The sequence below is a fragment of the Malurus melanocephalus genome, unplaced genomic scaffold (assembly GCF_030028575.1).
Source record: "Malurus melanocephalus ecotype Western Australia unplaced genomic scaffold, MMel_1.1 scaffold_106, whole genome shotgun sequence".
Taxonomy (NCBI): Eukaryota; Metazoa; Chordata; class Aves; order Passeriformes; family Maluridae; genus Malurus; species Malurus melanocephalus.
The window spans coordinates 626,052-645,599 of NW_026623338.1; the positions used below are offsets into that span (position 1 = coordinate 626,052).

A 19,548-nucleotide genomic window follows, 5' to 3' on the forward strand; every position below is an offset into this window, starting at 1 on the left:
AAGATCAGCTAGTTCTGACCCTCCTGTTGTGGGCAGGGACACCTTCTACTAGACCAGCTTGTCCCAAGCCCCATCCAGCCCGCACCTGAACACTTCCAGGGAATGGGGATCCACAACTTCTCTGGGACCCTGTGCCAGCGCCTCACCACCCTCACAATACAATATTTCTTCCTGATACCTAATCTAAACCTGCTCTCGGTCAGCTCGAAGCCATCGCCCCTTGTCCCGTCACTCCATGCCGTCGCGAAGAGCCTCTGTCCAAGGTGTTTCAGGGGCTAAGCCGAGGTGGGCGGAGGGACAATCGCCGGCATGGGCGGCAGCTGTGAGCGGGGACAGCGGGCAGGGCCGGGCCGGGCAGGGCCGGGCAGGGCCGGGAGGGACGGGGGTGGGCCCGGTGGTCCCAAAAGGCCGCCCCCGGCGCAGCTCCCCGCCCCGCCATCCCGCAGGGCTCCTCAGAGCCACCTTCCCCCATTGCCCTCCCCTTCCCAGCCCCGTTTCCCGTGGCGAGGCTCCGCCACAGGGGAAGTGACGCGGGCGCCAGGCGAGGTTATATAAAGGGTAGGCGGCAGCGGGCGGAAGCGAGCGGGGCCGAGCGGGCGGCGGGCSGGGGGCGGCTGGCGGTGCGAGCGGGGCGGCTGCCGCAGCCCCCCGCGTTCCGGCCCGGCCATGGATTTCCGAAACATTCTCGTGATGGCCTCGGAGCAGCAGGGGCTGAACGCGGTGCCGGTGAGCTCGGGGGCGGCTGGGGCTGCCGGGGGCGCGGGGCCGGGGCGCGGCGGTGGTCGGGCCCGGGGACGGYCCCTCGGGACGGGAGCGCTGCCCGCCTCTGCCTCGGCCCCCGCCCGGGAAGCGTCCAAGCTCGGCYGGGCCTCTCGCCTCGCCGGCCGGGGCTGCTCGTTCCTGGGGGTTGGAGAAGGCTCTGTGTGCGGGGAGGGGGCGAGAGGGGCCTCTTCTGTCAACAGGTGCCGGCACCCCCGGGCGGGGAGCGGCAGCCGCGGCTTCCTCCGGGCGCTGGAAGTGCCGAGATCCCGGGAGCGGAGCGGTGGTGCGGGGGAAGGCAGTGACTAAAAGTCGGCGAAGTCCTTTTGTTTGCTCTGAAAACACAAGTCTGCCACGTCTCAAGTGCGGGTCGGAGACAAAGTGACARGTTTTGGGTGAATGGGCTGCCTTGTCTGAGGCCTCTGTGTGCACCGCGAAGGAATAACCTGTAACAGCGATGTGGAGAGGATTGACGGCAGGCATTTGGTATGGTGTTAATATTGTTCTGAGGGCAGTTCTTCAGCAGTTTGTGTTTTAGTTCAMGCTATCAGTAATATGGGGATTCAGTGTGAAATAATCCACTGACTTGGYTGGGTGAAGTCTGATAGTGAGAAGGGCACGTGGCCTTTTCATACATGAATATCTTGGGTTTCATTYCTCCGGGAGGACCCAAATTATAAGTCATGCGTGCTTATTTGGATAAGAAAATATTTTCTCTTGGGTAGMCACTAGCTAGGGAGACACTTTTTCTGTTTATTCTTCAACGAGTGCCAGAGTTCTGTTTCTATGATTAGCTAGCTGAAACCAAGTGTAAATGAGGGACAGTTGTTTTTAGCAAAAACTGGAAACAGCAGAAACAGAACGATACTCACTGGTTCTGACACCACCAAAATGAAGACACTGTGGAATAGAGAGTATCTCAGTGTCTCTGTATCATTAGTAAAACTTTGGTAATGTTCACTAATAGTGTGACCAGTTAATAGTACKTACCAACCATATGTTAGATGTGCAATYAATTACGTTTCATTGTGGGTTTAAAATCTTAAAATTGTCACTGGGTTATTGTGATTCCTATTTTAGATGTCTAAAGCTTTTCTTTACATTCATAATTTTCTCACASAGCTTTACTCTGTGTGAGACTTTTTTTGTCACGAATAGATTTAAGCCATGATGAAATATCTGCCGTGTTCTCCATTGCGGATGTGATGGTGGAGGGAGTGAATCCTACTTGTTGTGCAATGGATGAGGGTTTAGCTACTCTTTTTAGAAAAGGCAGCATTAGGATTTGCTAATTCCTGATTAACTCATGGAGTGAGAGTGCAGTTGAATCCATAGCTGAAACAGTTTGATTTAGCACATTAGTGGTGCAGCTTTTAACTCTAAAGTTGGCCCCAGTCTCTGAGCAAAAGCAGAGCTGCACTTGGCACTGCTTGAGGTTATTTGCAGCTGCTGGGCTTTAAAAGAGAGCCCATGGAGATTTTACAATCACTGGACATCTAAACAACTCCACTGTGTTAAAGCTAGTATGTTAAATGTGTTTATATAAGAAGAATATAATTAATTCTAAATACTTTTATTAAAAACACCATATAGACTAGTTACACGATTTACTGGTGTGTAAAATTACCAGGTTTCCAGAAATGTTATTTCCTGCATTAATGAGCATATCCCCTGAATTTTTCTCTGAGAAGTTAAAGCTTTATGGTGCGCTAAATTAAATATTCCGTGCCCTTTGTAATGAAAAACAGTGACATGAACAAGTAATGTATATACAAAGTGTATGTAAATACATATACACACTATACAGGTAGTGTATAGTTCAAAGTAGAAACTATATAAAGAGTAAGAAATAATGTGGCCTTGTATTGTAAAAGAGGGGCCTGGATAAAGCAGATATTACATCATGTCCCTGTAAAAACGAATCTGCTTGTTCATCTCCCTATGGAAATCCAGATTCAAAAGGAACATTGCTGAAATCAGCCTTTTGGTGCCCTGTTAGTTGCATCAGGTTTTGTTTCTAAATAAAACAGTACATATATGAACTACTGTCTAAGCTAACTGTTAATGATGTGTTGCTAATAATCTTCATAGCAGCTGCTGAGTAGAGCCCCAGGTTTTATCATCTGATATTCCATGGGAGTTTCACTGTTGTATCTTGTTACCCGTGTTCCTATTAGCAGTTCATTAGATTTTCAGTGTGGTCTTGCTTTGACTAGATATGATAATAGCTATGAGATTTAATGTTGATTTTAATAAGATTTAAATACTTTGTCATTCTTTCTGGGGAAATTGGTATACTCTGTTATGCCACGTGTTTCACATGACATGGTGAAGCACTTTCAGATATTTGTATTGTAGTTACACTTTAAATTAGGAAATTTTATTGCGACTTTAAAAAAAAAAGAAAACCCTGAGGACAGTCAGAACAAAACCATTTTTTTTAACCTTAATTTCTAATAAATTATTAATGACAATTGCTCCTAATTCCTTTTAACTGAGGATGATACTTTAGCGTGCAGAACTTACAGAAATGTAATGCAATTTAACCACAACGAGGTGACCCAAAACTGAAAGAGCTTGTMGTCCACGTCAGCACTTGCTGAGGTCTCACTTTAACTTAGACTGATATAAAGCAATCTTCAGTGAAGCTGAGTGTGAAGTGAAACACTAACAGAATCCCAGAGTTTGTTCGGAGGACCTTGGGTTACAGAGCCTGCCCATCGAATTCTAATCTACAAACTACTGAACATTTGCCCACAGGCAAGAGAAGCCCTGCATGAGAAATAATGGGAATGGCTGTGAAGTGCAGACTGTGCTGTAGGACCAGATTCCCATCGATTGATGTGTGTGCAKTTATAGTGTGCTTAAAACTTGCCTTAAAACAGGGCCTAAAATGCTTTGGATTACATCAGTGTCCACYGGAGGAACTTCAAGATACTAGATGTGAAATGTTGGCAGGGGTGAGGAGGGCTTTTACTCTGAACTTGATTGACCTGATAGTTAAGGTCCAGACTGTCAAGGTTTAAATGCTGACAAGTAATTTTTTTAGCTTTTTCTGTTCCTGGTCTCTCTGTTTTTGCAAAAGCAGATGAAAATGGGGACCAAAATACCACTACAGAAAGGAGAGCATAAAGAATCTGTTCAATTTTTTTTCCCTGTGTGAAGCAACTTTTAATAGAAAAAAATCTCTGTTTTTTTTTCTAGGTACTCGTTCTATGTGAGTGTTGTGGCAGCAGTTGCAAAATTGGAAGAAAATAATTTTTGCTTTTTTAGGAATAAAATGTATGAACCTGTTGAATTGGTTTGGGGATAGTAGACCAGTGTGAGCTGATAGACTGAGTATTTTGTCTTTATCTTGGTAGGGGCTGTTAGAATCTGAAGGGAATTAAACATGCTTCTTACCTACTATTTACTTTGTCACAACCAGAAATTGAAAGCAGCACTTGAGATATAATCGTGTGTATATTCTAAGACAGTCTAACTGCAGAGTCAGCTGCTGGGAGCCCAGTGGTGAGTCTGTRGCAGGAACTTTGGAAATACCAGTTCAGGGTGAACAGCAAAGGCCCCATGGCAGTGAACACAAATGGCCACTTACAATATGGAAAGCTGCCTTTTGAGGAACTGGCATTGCAAGAGGAGTGGCACAAACAGGATATGTGTGGTGRATGAACCACTCCTGGTATTCCCAGGAAGTTATGCCCTGAAGAATATTTTGGGGGAAGCAGGGACTTCCCATTGGATCAGGCTGAATGATAAGGACCAACAGAGAAAGTGTTGTAACATCACACAGGGGTCACAACTTGCTAGTGAAAAACAAGCAGATAACCGAATCCCCAGCTTGTGAGAGCCTCTACAAGTTGCTTGTAGTGGACAAAACAAATGGAATTGTCTGTACATTACATGTGCAGGCCCATAGCAATAACTGAGCTGCACAGGTGCTCTTTTTGAGAATCAGGCATGGCAGAATTGACCATTTGCATTATCTTGCATTGCCCCCTGTGTAAACGTTGACTGTGGTTAAGGGCAAGGCTACTGCTGTTACTTCTGTCCGRGACTTGTATTTGGTCAAGGCCTCTTGGGCTTACTTTGGGTGCCAAAAAGTTTACAGTTGTATTACAAATTATGTTTTACAGTCCAAGATTTAGTATTTGAATGCTGACATCAAAGCAGCAACTTTCAAGATCATGTGCCATGTTTTGAAGGAAGTCAGTGACTTCAGAGCAAATAGTCACTGTTTGCAACTCAAATAGTGCAGTGTTCTGGGAACAACTTGACCTGCTGTCTCTCCTAAAGGCTAAACATTTCTATTCCTCTGTTGATTTAACCAACTTAGCAACCTTATTAAAAGCCAGAATAGTGCAACTGCTGTTTGGATGACATAGTGACATGCCCTGTCTTATTTTGTCTGGTTTGCCTACAGTCTGGTGCATATTCATTTGTGCTGTATATAAAACACTTTATTTGTGTTTGTGGAACACGTGTATGGTTCAATGCTTTTAAAAGGACACTTCAGCAGGTTATTTTATGCTGTTAATGAAGGTGAACAGAACTCGTATCAGCAATAGTACAGAAAATGGGTATTCATTTRGGAATTGCTTTGCTATGTTTTCAGTTTTTAGTCAATATTAAGAAATACTACTGATAGGAAGACTTAAATTTAAAATTTTGCATGATTTGTCCTATTAGTGGCAGTCAGAAAAGAGCTTGTCTGTCAAGCTGCTTTACAAACCTGGTCCTGGATAGGACTGTTGGTCACAGTACAGCAAAACAAAGCCTGAAAACTGCTTCCCCATCACTTTAATTCTTTATAAGGTTTTCTGACAGAAGAGATCAATCTACATTTGTCCCTGCTGTTTAGCAGTTTTCATAGGTGCTCCTTAGGCACAAAATCATTTAGGCTGGAAAGATGCTTGAATCCTACACAGTTTTTAAAACAGAACTTTCAAAACTGAGAATACTGTTGAAATGGAATAATTAAATTAAGCTTTRCTAAATTAGGTTACCAATGGCAAAACACTACACATTTAACTTTCTAAGACAATTTATGTAGACATCTTTAYACTGTGACAAAGAACTTCAAATTGCTTCCAAGGTGCTAATTTGCTTCAATCTTGTTCTGATAGGATTTTGACTGATACTGTGTGGATTGCTTTGCCTCTTTCTGTTCCAGTTCAAATGGAGTAAGCCAGATTTCTTTGGGACACAGAGCCATGGGGCTGTATTTGAGCAAAAACTGAGAGGCAATGCTGCACCATAGTTCASGTTTCCTGAGTAGTCAAGTCTTGGAACTCTTCTGGTGCAAATGAGAAAATTGGTTCTCAGATTGTGGCAAACTTTCTTGCAGAGAGGTGAAGCTCGGTAAATGAGCTTGGCTGTAGTAGGTCTTTAATGTGATGAGGTGACATGGCAGATTTTAATATACAGTGTATGTAGACAGTGTACCTTTGTGATTCTGCTCTAGTCATTTCAGAAACTGCTCGAGGTGACTACAAGTGGCTGGTACTGTAGCTGCCCTTCTTGCAGACAGTTTTGGGGGCAGTTTGGAAATAAGCTTCCAAACCTTGCTTCTTAGTGCATGTATATTCAAGATAATTTATGGGTTTGTATGTTAGCAATTAAAGTAATCCAAGAATCTATTCATATGCTGCTGGTCAATGAATCAGAAATTAAAATACAGGCTTCCTTTGGGTGATATTGACGTTTATAGGGAGTTATGCTGCTAGCCTGCCTGGTTATTGCTTCTAAAATATTTGGATGTAGGTTTCTTTACCAGTTATTTTAATTGTTTCAGTTTCATAAGGCTTTGAGGATAGGAAGATATTTATAGAAATGCAGATTTGTGTGGCTCTTTAGTGATACCATTTTTATTTGGGTCTCTTTTTCACATCTCTTTCATTTGGCAAGAATCTTTATGTCTTGTGTGGGARATCTTCATTTTTATTTCAGAAGTAAGACAATAGATTAAAATCTAARCAAATAAAAACCCCACCCTTTCAAACCTCAGTTTTGGGTTTGGATTTCTTTTGTTCCTAAATGTATTCTGCCTTCCATCTGCTTTTGGGTTTWACTGCCTTCTACTGTATTTATCTTGGCAACTATCTCTCTCTTTCTCATTGCTTTGTTTTTTCTTCTGTATTCTGTTTTTGAGAAGACGCTCAAAAAAGTTTTTGTTTTTTTCCTATTTYAGGAACAATCTGGTACATTTGTGAAAGGCAGAGACTGAACAGGTGTAGCACCTTAGTGCAAGTGGTTGTTATAGAACCCAGTAAGAGGCGCTTGGGCACTTAACATTGGTTTAAGTAACATTTATTCGATATTAGAGGAGAAGCAAAAAGGGGGGTAGYATAGGTAACTTTACATCTGTTCACTTGCTGGAGCCCCAGGCTGAACAGCACTGAACAGACCTCTAGGCATGGCAAGCTGTGCAAATCCTGTCTATGTTGCAGATGATCAGTGCTGTAATCTTTMGAGCTTTTGTAGGATGTCCTATGAAGCTAATAGCTCCATTTATCACTTCCTCTGCCGAGGAAAAGGATGTTATATGAAAACACACAGCTTCACCTCAGGATATAATGAGATATAGAATCATAGAATAGGARCCATTAAAGTTGATCTAGTCCGACTCCCCTGCAATGAGCAGGGACATCTTTAAATAGATCAGGTCACCCAGAGTCCTGTCCAACCTGACCTTGAATATTTCCAGCGATGGGGAATTTGCAGCCTCTCTTGTCAGTCTGTGCCAGTGTTTCACCTCTCTTGTCAAACAATTTTTAGTCAGAATCTACCATCTTCTAGTTTAAAACCAATAACCCCATGTCCTATTGCTACTGGCTCTGCTAAAAAGTGTCTCCATCTTTCTTATAAGCTCTCTTTCAGTACTGAAARGCTGCAACAAGAAGCCTTCTCTTCTGGCAAATTACACCATGTGCCAGTGCTGTAATTGCCAGGTGCCAGGTGGGGGCTGTGTATTCTGTCACAGTGCTGAGGTCACACTGATCTCAGGTGATAGAGTGCAGGCCTACACCATTTCAGGTCAACTGGTATGCAGATCACTAATTCCTTGATGTACAACAGTATTGTGTTCAAGATCACTACCAGCAAGAGCTAAAATCAGTATTGTTGGKTTTACATCAACCCAGTAATTACGCTTGTGGAGTCCATTCCAACTTAGTTTTGGAGTAATTCAWTTTTTTGCATTGTTTTATTTATTTTCACAGAGTTAAGTAACCTGAAACTGAAATGACTGTCCACAAGCAAGCTGAAAATGGAGCTATAAACCTGCAGTCTGGAATTGAATTAACTCTGGCGTCTTGGGCTGTAGTTTGCCTTTGGTTCCTCTTGGTCAAAGACTAAGGCTGACCTGAAATACTTTTATTCCATTATTAATGTAGCCATTGCATTCTTTATTAGTCTAATGCTTTTCATTTTTTTTTCTCCCTGTCTTCTGGTATCCAGTTCATTCTTTCCAAAAGCTGAGTRAGCCCCTGTTGTGGATTAGTGGACTGTACCTCACCCAAAAGACAAGCACCAATGTATTTTATTGAGATAAAATAATGATTTAACAGTTTAGTGGAATTTAACATAGTTTAACGGTGGTTTGAGAAAGTTCAGTAAGTTTAATGCAAGGTTCAGTAAGTTAATTAATGAAAGAAACGTAAAAGAAGGTTGAGTTCAAATTCACAATCACCACCCTCACAATCACCACCCTCACAATACAAAATTTCTTCCTGATACTTAATCTTCTCAGAGACTGGCAATGCAAAGAGCACAGTCCTGTGCACTTGAGTCACAAGGTTCTGACTGGACTCATTGCTTTCTAAACTCCATTTGGAGCCTAGGAGTGGCTGGACCCATTCTTAGTCTCAGGCTTGGTTAATGGTTTCTGTCTAATGCAATTATCCATATAGTGTTTGTAATTATATGAAGTGGGTGGATTAGTACCGTTTCATGACACTAATGCAACATCCTCTGTCACCTGCTGAGGATCTGTTATTAGCAAGGGATCTTTCTACCCTGGGTAAGGAATGATCTCTTTGTTTCAGGTAAGGAATTTCTAACCCTGAGACGCGTCTCTTCTGAAGGGGGTCACCTGGCATGCAGTTAAGCTGCAGCTCAGGCAGAGCTCAAATCAGGCCCATCCTGATGGCAATATTTATAGGGTGATCTAGTTGGCTGCTGGCCAGTGGTATAGACAAGATAAATGTCCTTATCTTAGTGCTGATACCTTGTTCTGGACTTTGGTTATCTTACTCTTCTGATGGTTATGAAACCACCTTTCAAAATACTTTTCAAGACACHTCTACCTTTACCACCTTGGAGCTGGGACTTTCTAGCTTGCAAGTTAATCCCAAGGACTTGGGGCTGACTGCTCATTTGTCAGCCTGAAAGTACATCTGTGAGTCAAGTGTATCCAGCACARCCCTCAGCTTCAGTGGGAATTCATTGTTTGCTCTGTACCACCTCTCTGCTTAAGTCAAGTACAGCACTGTTATGCAACTCCTCAGTTTTAAAGGCTGATTTTTATATTTCTTAACCCTTCTGACATATTTCTTTGTTCTTTGCAGAAAAGATACAGTTTGGCCGTTGGTCCTCCAAAAAAAGTTCCCAAGGTCAAGGGTGTAGAGTCTGCAGCAGTGCAAGCATTTCTCAGACGGCAAGAAGAAGAAAAGAGAAAAAAAGGTAAAAGTACGAAATCTCTCCTATGRGAGATTTCCATTGATTCTTTGATATTTGTCACCTTATTCAAAGTTCTTGCAAATACAGCTGCACATCCATTTCTGGAATTTATGCACAGAACTGATGCTGAGGGAAAGCCAGAACTAAGTAAGGATTGAGGGTGTTTATTGCTTTCTAAAGAGTTAARCATTAATGAGCTACACTAGCATTTATGATTACAAATTAAGAARTGATTATGGTGAAGAGCAAAAAACTATCTGAACTTTCATTAGCTTAACTTTAAAAAGCTTCCTCTGTGTGAAAAATGGAAAGAGTTGCTGTTGTTGTGACTTAATTACCAGTGTTGTCACTTAATTACATCAATACAGTCTGAATTTTAAAGTCTCAGACACAGTTTTTTACTCTATTGTATTTCCTTTAAGTAATCTATAGAATAAACTAATAYTGCATTTGTTCTGGTGTTAATGTTTTGTTAAAGATGATCAAATCTGATGGACTKGATGGCCCAGGTTATTCCTCCTCTCCTGGGTCAGTCATGAGTGTGTTTCTTATCCCTGTTGCCAGCTCCAGCCAGGAGCAAGACTAAGAATGAATTCCATATGGGGCATGCTGRCACATTCTGTGCTGTCACAGTCCTTGATGAGGAATGGTACTTTTATAGGCACCCCAAGTATTAGTAGCCAAATCCATTTTCTAGGATTTTTTACTTTTTTCTGAATCTTTCTGGTATTTAGCACTCACTCCTTGGTCTGTCCAGTATTTGGCATTTAGATGTCTCATTCAGCAGCTGTTTCAGCCTGACTCTTGTCAGCAGGTCACAGACACAAGATAGAGAGCATACTTAYGCTGAAAACTGCTAACCCAGAGCAGTAAGAATACAAGGCAGACTGTGGAGATAGGGCACAGGGCTCTATCAGGGCATGTGTAATGACCAGCTGCTTGCTTATCTCTGTTTGGCTGCTTCTGTGTCTCCCGTAATATCCCTCTACACACACTATTTTCCAGTTTTTATCCCCCAATACKCTTATTCCCTCCCCTTCCTCAACTCCCCTTAAACATTTGATAATAGGTTCTGTATAGTGTCAAGATTCTCTTGCTCAGTCTTGGAATTCCCACCACTACCCAGAGATTCCATAACTTCTGTACCTTCTTATGCAGTGCTTCCTCATAGTTCTTRTAGCATCCTGGAAAGCTGCTTCCCTCAGAAAGCCTTAGTGGGCTTGGTTAAAGCAGTATTTGACTTAATTGCGTGTCTTTTTTGGAGTAGCTGGTACAGATGGGTTAGCCTGCCTTGTTGGCAGACTTGTGGTTGCTTTCTCWTCTCATTTTGGATAGCTGTTAGCCAGATATCATTTAAGTTACTGTCTTAAAGTGGTTTGTTAGTTTGGAAAATAGTGAAGTAAAAAGTAGTGCTCTTGCATAACTTTCTCCTGTTTTTCTTGCAGCACTGGAGGAAAGAAGGAAGAAAGAGCAGCTCTTGGCAAGGCGTATTGAACTGAAACATGACAGAAAGGCAAGAGCTATGGCCTCACGAACAAAGGATAATTTTTATGGCTATAATGGCATTCCTGTTGAAGAGAAGCCTAAAAAGAAAAGGACTTGTGAGAATGTTGCTCAGGCCCCAGAGGCTGAGGATGCAACAGAATATGAAACTGAGCAACTTGAATACAGTCAAACGGAATCTGAGCACGAGCAAGAAGAATATGAGGACAAGCCATCCAAAGCTGCAGKGAAACCAAAGGCACCTCCCAAAAGTGCACCAGCACCTCTGAACTTTGCAGAGCTGTTGAGGCTTGCTGAAAAGAAACAGTATGAACCTGTAGAAATAAAACCAGTGAAAAAGGTAGAAGAGAGGCCCAGAACAGCAGAAGAATTGAGAGAGAGGGAATTTTTGGGACGCAAAAACAAAAAAGTAGAAATACATAAGAAAAGTGAGAAGGAAATTAAGCCTACAGGGATATCTAGTTCTTCAAAAAATATATCTTCACAAAAAGCATCTGTAAATGCAAAAGTTAATAAAAGCTCAGTAGACAAACATTCCACATCTAAAAACAGTCTTTTGCTTTCTATGGGTGGTATTGATAAGAAATCCAAAGCACCAGCATTGACTGAAAAACACCCACGGTCTTCATCTTCTTCCAGACTTGATCAAATGGAAAAAAACTCACAAAATGGCTCCTTAAAAAGCTCCACTGGTAGCAGTCATAGTAAATTACCWGTCAATGGTATTAGAAAGTCTGGCTCAAGCTCTCAAGTGCCACCCTCAAAACCCACAGCCAATGGGGCTCAGAGGCTGCCATCTGCTAAAGAATCCAGCCTGAAAAAGTCTGCTCATGCAAAACCAGGAAAAGCTGCAGCCCTTCAGCATGGAATCAACTCCAATGCAAAACGATCAGGCAGCAGCTTAGGAAAAGGAGGACCTGGACACCCCGGGGGTGGTTCAAGTGCAGGACCGGGACGATCAAGCAGCAGTTCTGGTGTGGGACCTGGAAGGCCGGGAGCTGTTGTAAGCTCAGGACCTGGGCGCCTGGGCAGCAGCTCAGCCACAGGACCTGGGAGGCCCGGCAGCAGCTCAAGCACAGGACCTGGGCGACCAGGGGGTGGCTCAGGCGTGGGACCGGGAAGGCCAACGGGCAGCTCAAGCACAGAACCTGGGCGACCGGGCAGCAGCTCAGGCATGGGACTTAAGAGACCAGGTGGCAGCTTGGGCACCGGCCCAGGAAGGCCAGGCAGCAGCACAAACATAGGACCAGGGCAACCAGGCCGCAGCTTGGCAGCAGGACCAGGAAGGCCAGGAATCAGTCCAAGCACAGGAGCCAAGCGACCAGGCAGCAGCTTGGGCACTGGACCAGGAAGGCTGGGCATCAGCACAAGCGCAGGACCTGGGCGACCAGGCAGCGGCCCGGGCACAGCCATAAAACCCAAGTGTACTGTCGTGTCAGAAACCATTTCTTCTAAAAACCTTGTCACGAGACCTAGCAATGGACAGATGAATGGAATGAGACCTTTTCCAGGGCATAGACCTGCGCTTCGTCCGCAAGGTATATATTTATAGAACAAAGAATTTTTCATTGTTGTGGTTTAACTTCATTTTACGTATACTTGRAATTTTTTTAATACAGGTGGCATGAAGTATCAAATGAAAGAAAACTAAGCAGCCTGTGATGGATATTGGTATATGAATGCTGTTAGAAGGAAAAGAATTGAAGGATTCTCTTCCAGMATTGCTTAATAGTTGGTCTATAAAACTTTGTAGTGTCTTAAAAGTGTCCAGATGCTTGGAGTGCTACATGAAAAATCAGTCACAGGTTTTACATTTCTGTGTTTTGGCAAATATGTCTTATCAGTGACAAGCAGTTCTAASAATGTGTTTCTGATTGGGAGCAAGCAGTGTGGAGTATAGGGAATAAGTGCCTAAAAAACCCTGAACAAGGAACAGATGCGTTGGGTGGTTTCCTCAGGATGACACTGCTGATACTGATACGTAATCTCCTCTAGCACAACTTAAAGGAACTGTTTCCTCTTGCTGAATTTGAGAAATGCTGAGGCACAAGTTTTCCACCTTGAAGCCCAGAAAATGGCTATGCCCAAGGTATAGCAAGGAAAAGTACTGTTAAATTCATGTTATGTTCATGYTACTAGTTAATGAATTTATTCACTCTTGTTATTCAGGTCTTGGAAGACCACCTATTGGTTACAAGAGGCACATAGAAGATGATGATGATGATGAATATGACTCTGAAATGGATGACTTCATTGAAGATGAAGGGGAACCCCAAGAAGAAATATCAAAACATATTCGGGAAATATTTGGCTATGACCGGAAAAGGTAAGGAGAGTGACCCTTTTAAGATACCATAGAACAAGCAATTCTTCCTAAGAAGGGATTTGAATTCATTAGCTGTTGTTTTAATGTGCTAAAAATTGATATTTAATTTTCAGGTACAAAGATGAAAGTGATTATGCCTTACGTTACATGGAGAGCAGCTGGAGAGAGCAACAGAAAGAAGAAGCTAGGAGGTATGGATCTTAACTTGGGTARAAATTGGGAAGTTTGTTGCTGAAGTCATAGGGCTAAGCTAGCAAATATCCACTCTGCTTTTCATAGCAGAGGTAAATAAACCTAACAATTTTTTATGAGAAAGCTTAAGTAAAGATGAAACTCATACAGCCAGTGGTGGATGCACTAAATAAGTCAGGTATGTTCTTATCTGTCACAACTCTTGCTTGTTAAGAGCCAATAAAAAACAAAAMTAATTAATTTCCAAAAATCTTTTTMAAAATACATATTTCATTTGAAATTCCAGATCCTKTAATTTGTCCCAAACATTACAATATTCTGCTAGTTTGAGGTCTGGAAATTTTATTTGTTTTTATCTATACATGTGTGTGTCTGTATTTCTAAGTATAAAAAGTATGCTGGCAAGCTTTTGTAGTCACTGATTTAAAATATGAAGATGATCTTTYCATATTGGTTTTGGCCTTTGGGCCTGCACAATTCTTGTGTCATAAACTGATTTTCTTTTTGTTTTTTAATAAGTGGTGGGACAAGCTTTGTGAAAGCTCTAAGGGTTTTTTATAGAATGTGAAAATATTGGAATTCATGGAGTTAACAAATTCTTTTGGTCTCCTGAATTCTATCTGGTTATTCATGAGGTGCCTTGAACATTAGAAACTTGCATCTTTGAAGTTATAGTCAATGTCCTTACTCCTCCTTGCTTCTGAGGAATAGCTGCAGCCCATGGAAAGCTATGGTGTGTTAAGTGAAGTTAAGGGAAATAACTGGAATTTTAAAGAGATATTGCTGTTAACTGCACTCTCTGTTGACATCTTAGAGCAAGGTTTTGCAGAGTTGAATTTCTGACTCGCTTTTAACGTAGTCAACATAAAGGAAATGGAGATAAGAAACCTGAGTTAAATTCAATTTTACCTTCTCAATGGATATACTTCAGTAGCTGCTCTTTGGGAGAAAAAAAGACTTTATGTATTTATTACATTTTTTTTATACAATCTTTATTTTTTAATAGAAATTTTAAATATCTTTTTCCTTTGAAATATTTTATTCTAATCTTATGATTTAAAAAAATCTCAATTTTTTAAAAGCTGTATTCATCCTGTAATTAAAGATTATCTGATATGAAGTTATTCTACAAATCAGCTGTAGTACTCCTAGCATTGAGTTTCGGGGGAATAGAAGTAAAACCTCAAGTGTCCTGAATAGCAGTGTAAAGGATTTAATCTTGTTTGGCAGCTTGAGACTTGGTGTTCAGGAAGACTTGGAAGAGCTGAGACGGGAAGAAGAAGAACTGAAACGCAAGAGACAGTCAAAGAAGCTGAGGACACGTTAACTGACTTACGGTGTTGACTTTGTTCATGTTTCTGCTCCCCTCTGCCTCCATACATCTCTTTATTCTTCTTCAGTTTCCATTTGCTTGTTAGAGGGCAAAAGAATATTTAAAGGGATTAAAGTACTGAAAAGCAAGGCTTTAGTTTGACCTAAATAAGATATTTATTTTTAATACTTGCCAGGGTTGTTTTCTATGAAGAAATTAATGCACTAATGCATATTAAATGGAGTAAAATTAATAGGTGTTTCCATTGATTAAACCAGTTCAAGATGCCAGCAGAAATACTGACTAGCTATGCACTGACTTGGAACTGTGTGGGCCACGCACCAGTAAACCAATTTTGCATTCGCTTGAAAGAAAGGAATAGCATTCTTGTTCTCTGATATTTCTTGAGACCTAGAAAGATTGCTCTATATCCTGCCCTGTCTCCCAGCATGAGCCTCAAAGTGTTAAAGTGTGATCTTCTGTACAGCAGCAGCTTGGGTGTAAATTCAGCCACAGCCCACAGGTGTTTAAGGCAATAAAGTGCTGCATATCTTTTGATTTGAGGATGCATAAAAATAATTTGAACCTCTTTATTKCTAAACAGAAAAGTGCATGTCATTTGCAAACTCTGCAGTTATGGATATGGCCAAAAGATTATGTTGGCTTTTGCTGTGTCTGGAATTCCAGTGCCAGTCTAATTCAGTATGAGAAACACACACCCTGAAAACAGGAATTTCTAGTGCTTGTATGTAACATGTGCTTTTGGGCTCAAGCATATGCTTGGGAATTCTTTTTCTGCCCTGTAAATCCTCAGATTTAACAGCTTCTGCTGCTTTTACAAATTGTGTTTTTTCTTGCATTAAACATCTGATGCGTTAAATCATTTAAAATGTGAAGCAGTCTTTATCTAATTAGTTTTGGTGTTCAGAAAGAACATCAGAATTAAGTTTTATTAGAATACATTTACAACTTTTTAGTATTAACCTCATGTTAACTAGTTAATACTTGTGATTGATTTCAGCAAGTCAAAAACCAAAAAAAAATGTACAGCATGGGAGTTAGTTCAGTTACTTACCTTAATGCCCATATTTGCACATTATTTCTAACTATGCACTTAAAGACTGTTTGTTTTAGTAACTGAATTTGTTTACAATCAGCACAGGGTTCATGTGAGTCTACAGGAGTCACACAGAGTCTGAAGCTCAAATCTGGTGTTGGATCAACTTGGRTTTCCCCAAGTTGCCTTTCAAAGCTCACCAGTGTCACTGCTCAGCTTTGCCTCATGCTCCAGAACTCCATTGGCAGCATCTGCCTTCAGCTATTTCAGACCATTATGATTTAATGCTAGAAATACTTCTAAAAGTACAAAAAGGCTTTTGGGTGTTGGTYGGGGGCAAAGAAAGGAAAAATTGCCTTGTGGAAAAACAAAAGAGTTTCGTTCCTGTTSGGGCTATTCCTAACAGTGCTGCTTCTAGGAAGCAGTTCAGATAGCAACCTGTAAGGAGCAGTCTTGGAAGCTACTCAAGTTTAAACATCTGATTCTTAATGTAAGAAAAAMCAGATTTACCTTTTTTAAGACATTTTCTGTCAATAGCTTAACATTTCATTGCTTCAGCAAAACACTGATGTAAGTTACTGGTATAGATTCTATGAACAACTCAGTATCAGCTAGCATGGAGCCCAGATGAAGATACCATTGTTGATCCTCTGTAGTTTTAACTTTCTCTATTGACTAACAAAAACTGTTTTGTAGTGTATGCACTTGAGACCTTGCAAGATTGTGTAACCTCACTGTCTAGAGGTGTGYTGTATTCTCTGCTGCATTGGGACCACCTAAAATTTCCTATTGGAGATTTTCTGGTTTCTAGAATTAACCATTCAGGACAGTGAACTTTGGGACCATGATCAARTTCTGGATTTTTACTTTTTAATTCATTTTAGCTGGAGAAAGACTCGAGGTCCATCAATCCAGAGAGCTACATCATCTGTGAGCAACTTCCTACCTGGTTGGGGGGAAAAAAGTTTCTTATGAACTAAGAACAATATATTAGAGGATGATTCARTTGGGAAAGAAGCCTGCCGTTCAGACATATAGGTTATATAAAACCTGACTATTTCACCACTTTCTGATTATTTAACCATGCRAGATCAGTTAAACTTCTTAATCTGTGAAGCACTTTGTCATTTAGATGGTGACTGGAATGTAGTCTGCTAGCCTCCCTAAGACACTGTATAACTTCCTTCACACAGTGATCATTGCTTAAATTTTGTCTGTTTCATATGAAAAAAATATTCGAGGACACATTTGTAATTTTACAGTCAAAAAGTACTTTCTCATAATTGTCATGGGATGCTGATAGGTTTCCTATTTTGTACAAACGTTTGGCTTGTAATGTGTTTGCATATTTGTTGCATATTTGTATGTCAGCTAGGAAGGAACTAAACGTGTTTTTTAATTCCTGACCTTGTATCTAAAAAACTGTTTGCCAGATTAATAGTATTTGTCTAATGACAGTATTTCAGTACTTGTCCAAAGTGCATCTGAATTTGAGGTGATGAAAAACTGGAAGAATGCTTACATTGGTTTATCGGGATCAGATGTTCAGCTGATGATTTAATTGTATTTAAGGAAATTCTGGTTTGGTTTTTAGATTTTTAATTCACTGTTTGACAATGTGCCTTTTTTACTAAATTGTGTCAAAAATAATGAATGTAGGAGTATAAAAAGGTTGGTTTCTGCTATCTCAGATTCTATATCCTTAAACTTGAGAGTGTGAAATGACGTAATTTTCATAAAACCCTTCCAGGTCTGGCTTTGATTGCACAATTAAGGTAGCTACTTCTTTACGGCTAATGCTAAATCAAATGAAGGGCACTTTCTATTGATGACTACTTTTTGAAAATGTCTTGTATTTACACTTGAGCTGTATTTCACTTTACAGCATTGTCTTTTGGAGGCCAGGGTTTTGCATATCACAGGAAGCCTTAGTGTGCAACTCTGTGCTGTGCTTTAAAATAAAAATCTTTCAAGACGTATATGAGATCTCTATGGAAATCTGAATTTATTTTTGTGTAAAGCCCAAAATATTGTCCAGGAAAACTAATTTTCTATTTTTTTTCTTTTTGCATTTTGTAACATAATCTAGTAGCTGATGCATATTTCTAGATATAGCATATTTCTGGAGACCAAAACATGTCAGAAAGAAAATAAATATATGGAGAGACTGGTGTTTAAATTGTGATGAATGTACTTCTATTTATTTTGGTGAGTGGGTGTGATGCAATATTAAAGTGTTAGTGTGTAAACAAGGGTGCTTCTAGTTTTAGCCAATGATTCTTTTTCTTCGGGGATATCGTGTGCACAGTGTCTTTTTACACAATGTGACAAATCAGGTTAAAAAACTCCATAGCTTAACTGCTCTCTGGTGCTGTCAAGGAAGTGTACACTTTTGCACACAYCAAATGCATATAAGTTTTGCAGAGTATGTGTACAATAAATTACAGGCATTAAACATTTTACTGCTATTTCTCATTGGTTTACTTATGGAAAATTTATCAGAATTGCTTTCTGCTGTTTCCTCTGAGCTCTCACATACAGCAATTTCAGTCTGAGTGTTCTCCAAGAATGGTTCTCATGTGGCCAGCAAAAAGGTATGAAAAATTAATGGAGTCACTTAAGACTTCAGAAAAGATCTGAAAGTTCCCAGTGTCTCCTGCAGTTTAGGCTGTGACATTACATGTATATGTATGTATGTATACACACATGCATATGTATATATGATTATGTACCCAAGTGTGCCCATTGCCTTTAATCTTTTGCATTTGAAGTGTTCACAAGCAGCATTCTTCTTGGGTTCCCTTACTCCCATGCAAGGAGTCTAARCCACCGTGATGGCTGTCTCCTCTGAAAGGGTTTTGTGCTTTGATGGTGGAAGTAACTGCAGTGACTGTTCTGATCAGCTGCTGCTGTGACCTACTTCCAAATGGATGAATGGATACACATCACTGGGCCYGCCTGCTGTTATGTGGAACAGCAACACTTGCACACTTGTGCTTAAAAAGGGATTTTTAAATAATATTGCAAATCTGCATTTATTGTGTCTTCTGAGTACCTTGTTTTGAAGGCATGAAATCTTACTTTCTTTGGAAACATGTTTTATGGAATTCTCTTGAGATTTTTAATACATCTTAGTAATTGTAATCATCAATATCAGCCATTATTTCAAGGCAAAGATATTCTATTCAGGTGGAGGGTGGTTCTACATTGAGTCATTACCTTAATCCAGCCAGTAAAGCTACTTTTGGAAGTAACAAAATTATTTATTCAGATTGGGGAAAAAATTAATTACATGGTTTCCTTGTTAGAAGACAGCTTTTTTTCTCAACATTCCTTGCTTGAGAACAGTTAAGTTTGTACTGTGTGTCAGAGAGTTGATGGCAATCAACAATTGAAAAACTTCAGAGCTTCAGTCATTTTTTTTTTTTTTTTTGGTTGAAGGAATTGGCTTGACTCTGATTTGAAAAATGCTTGAGTGTAGAGTTCCAGGTTTTGTAGTGCATGGGAGTAACTGAACACATACCTGTGCACCCTAAGTCCAAAGGGCTGTTTGAGTGCCTTACATATGCTTCTCCATGTATTAAACCTCCTTTGTGSATTTCTTCAGGAGAGGTAAGTAGCTTCCTTGAATGCAGCAAGAACACATGATGTTTGTTGTGGGTCTGTCCTTAGCTCCCTGTCATTCTCCCTGTCACCTTCTTCCATTTCTTGTGTTTTACGAAC

The 19,548-nt window shown here is 40.6% G+C and overlaps 1 protein-coding gene across 1 annotated transcript; it reads left to right on the forward strand.

Moving 5' to 3' along the window:
* Nucleotides 1–579: 579 nt before the first annotated feature.
* Nucleotides 580–18,290, forward strand: SPTY2D1 (SPT2 chromatin protein domain containing 1). The gene is made up of 6 exons (XM_057369254.1): nt 580–726; nt 9,324–9,438; nt 10,881–12,476; nt 13,108–13,264; nt 13,378–13,455; nt 14,687–18,290. The coding sequence occupies exons 1-6, from the start codon at nt 667–669 to the stop codon at nt 14,781–14,783; spliced, it is 2,103 nt and encodes a 700-aa protein (XP_057225237.1). The 5' UTR covers nt 580–666; the 3' UTR covers nt 14,784–18,290.
* Nucleotides 18,291–19,548: the final 1,258 nt, after the last annotated feature.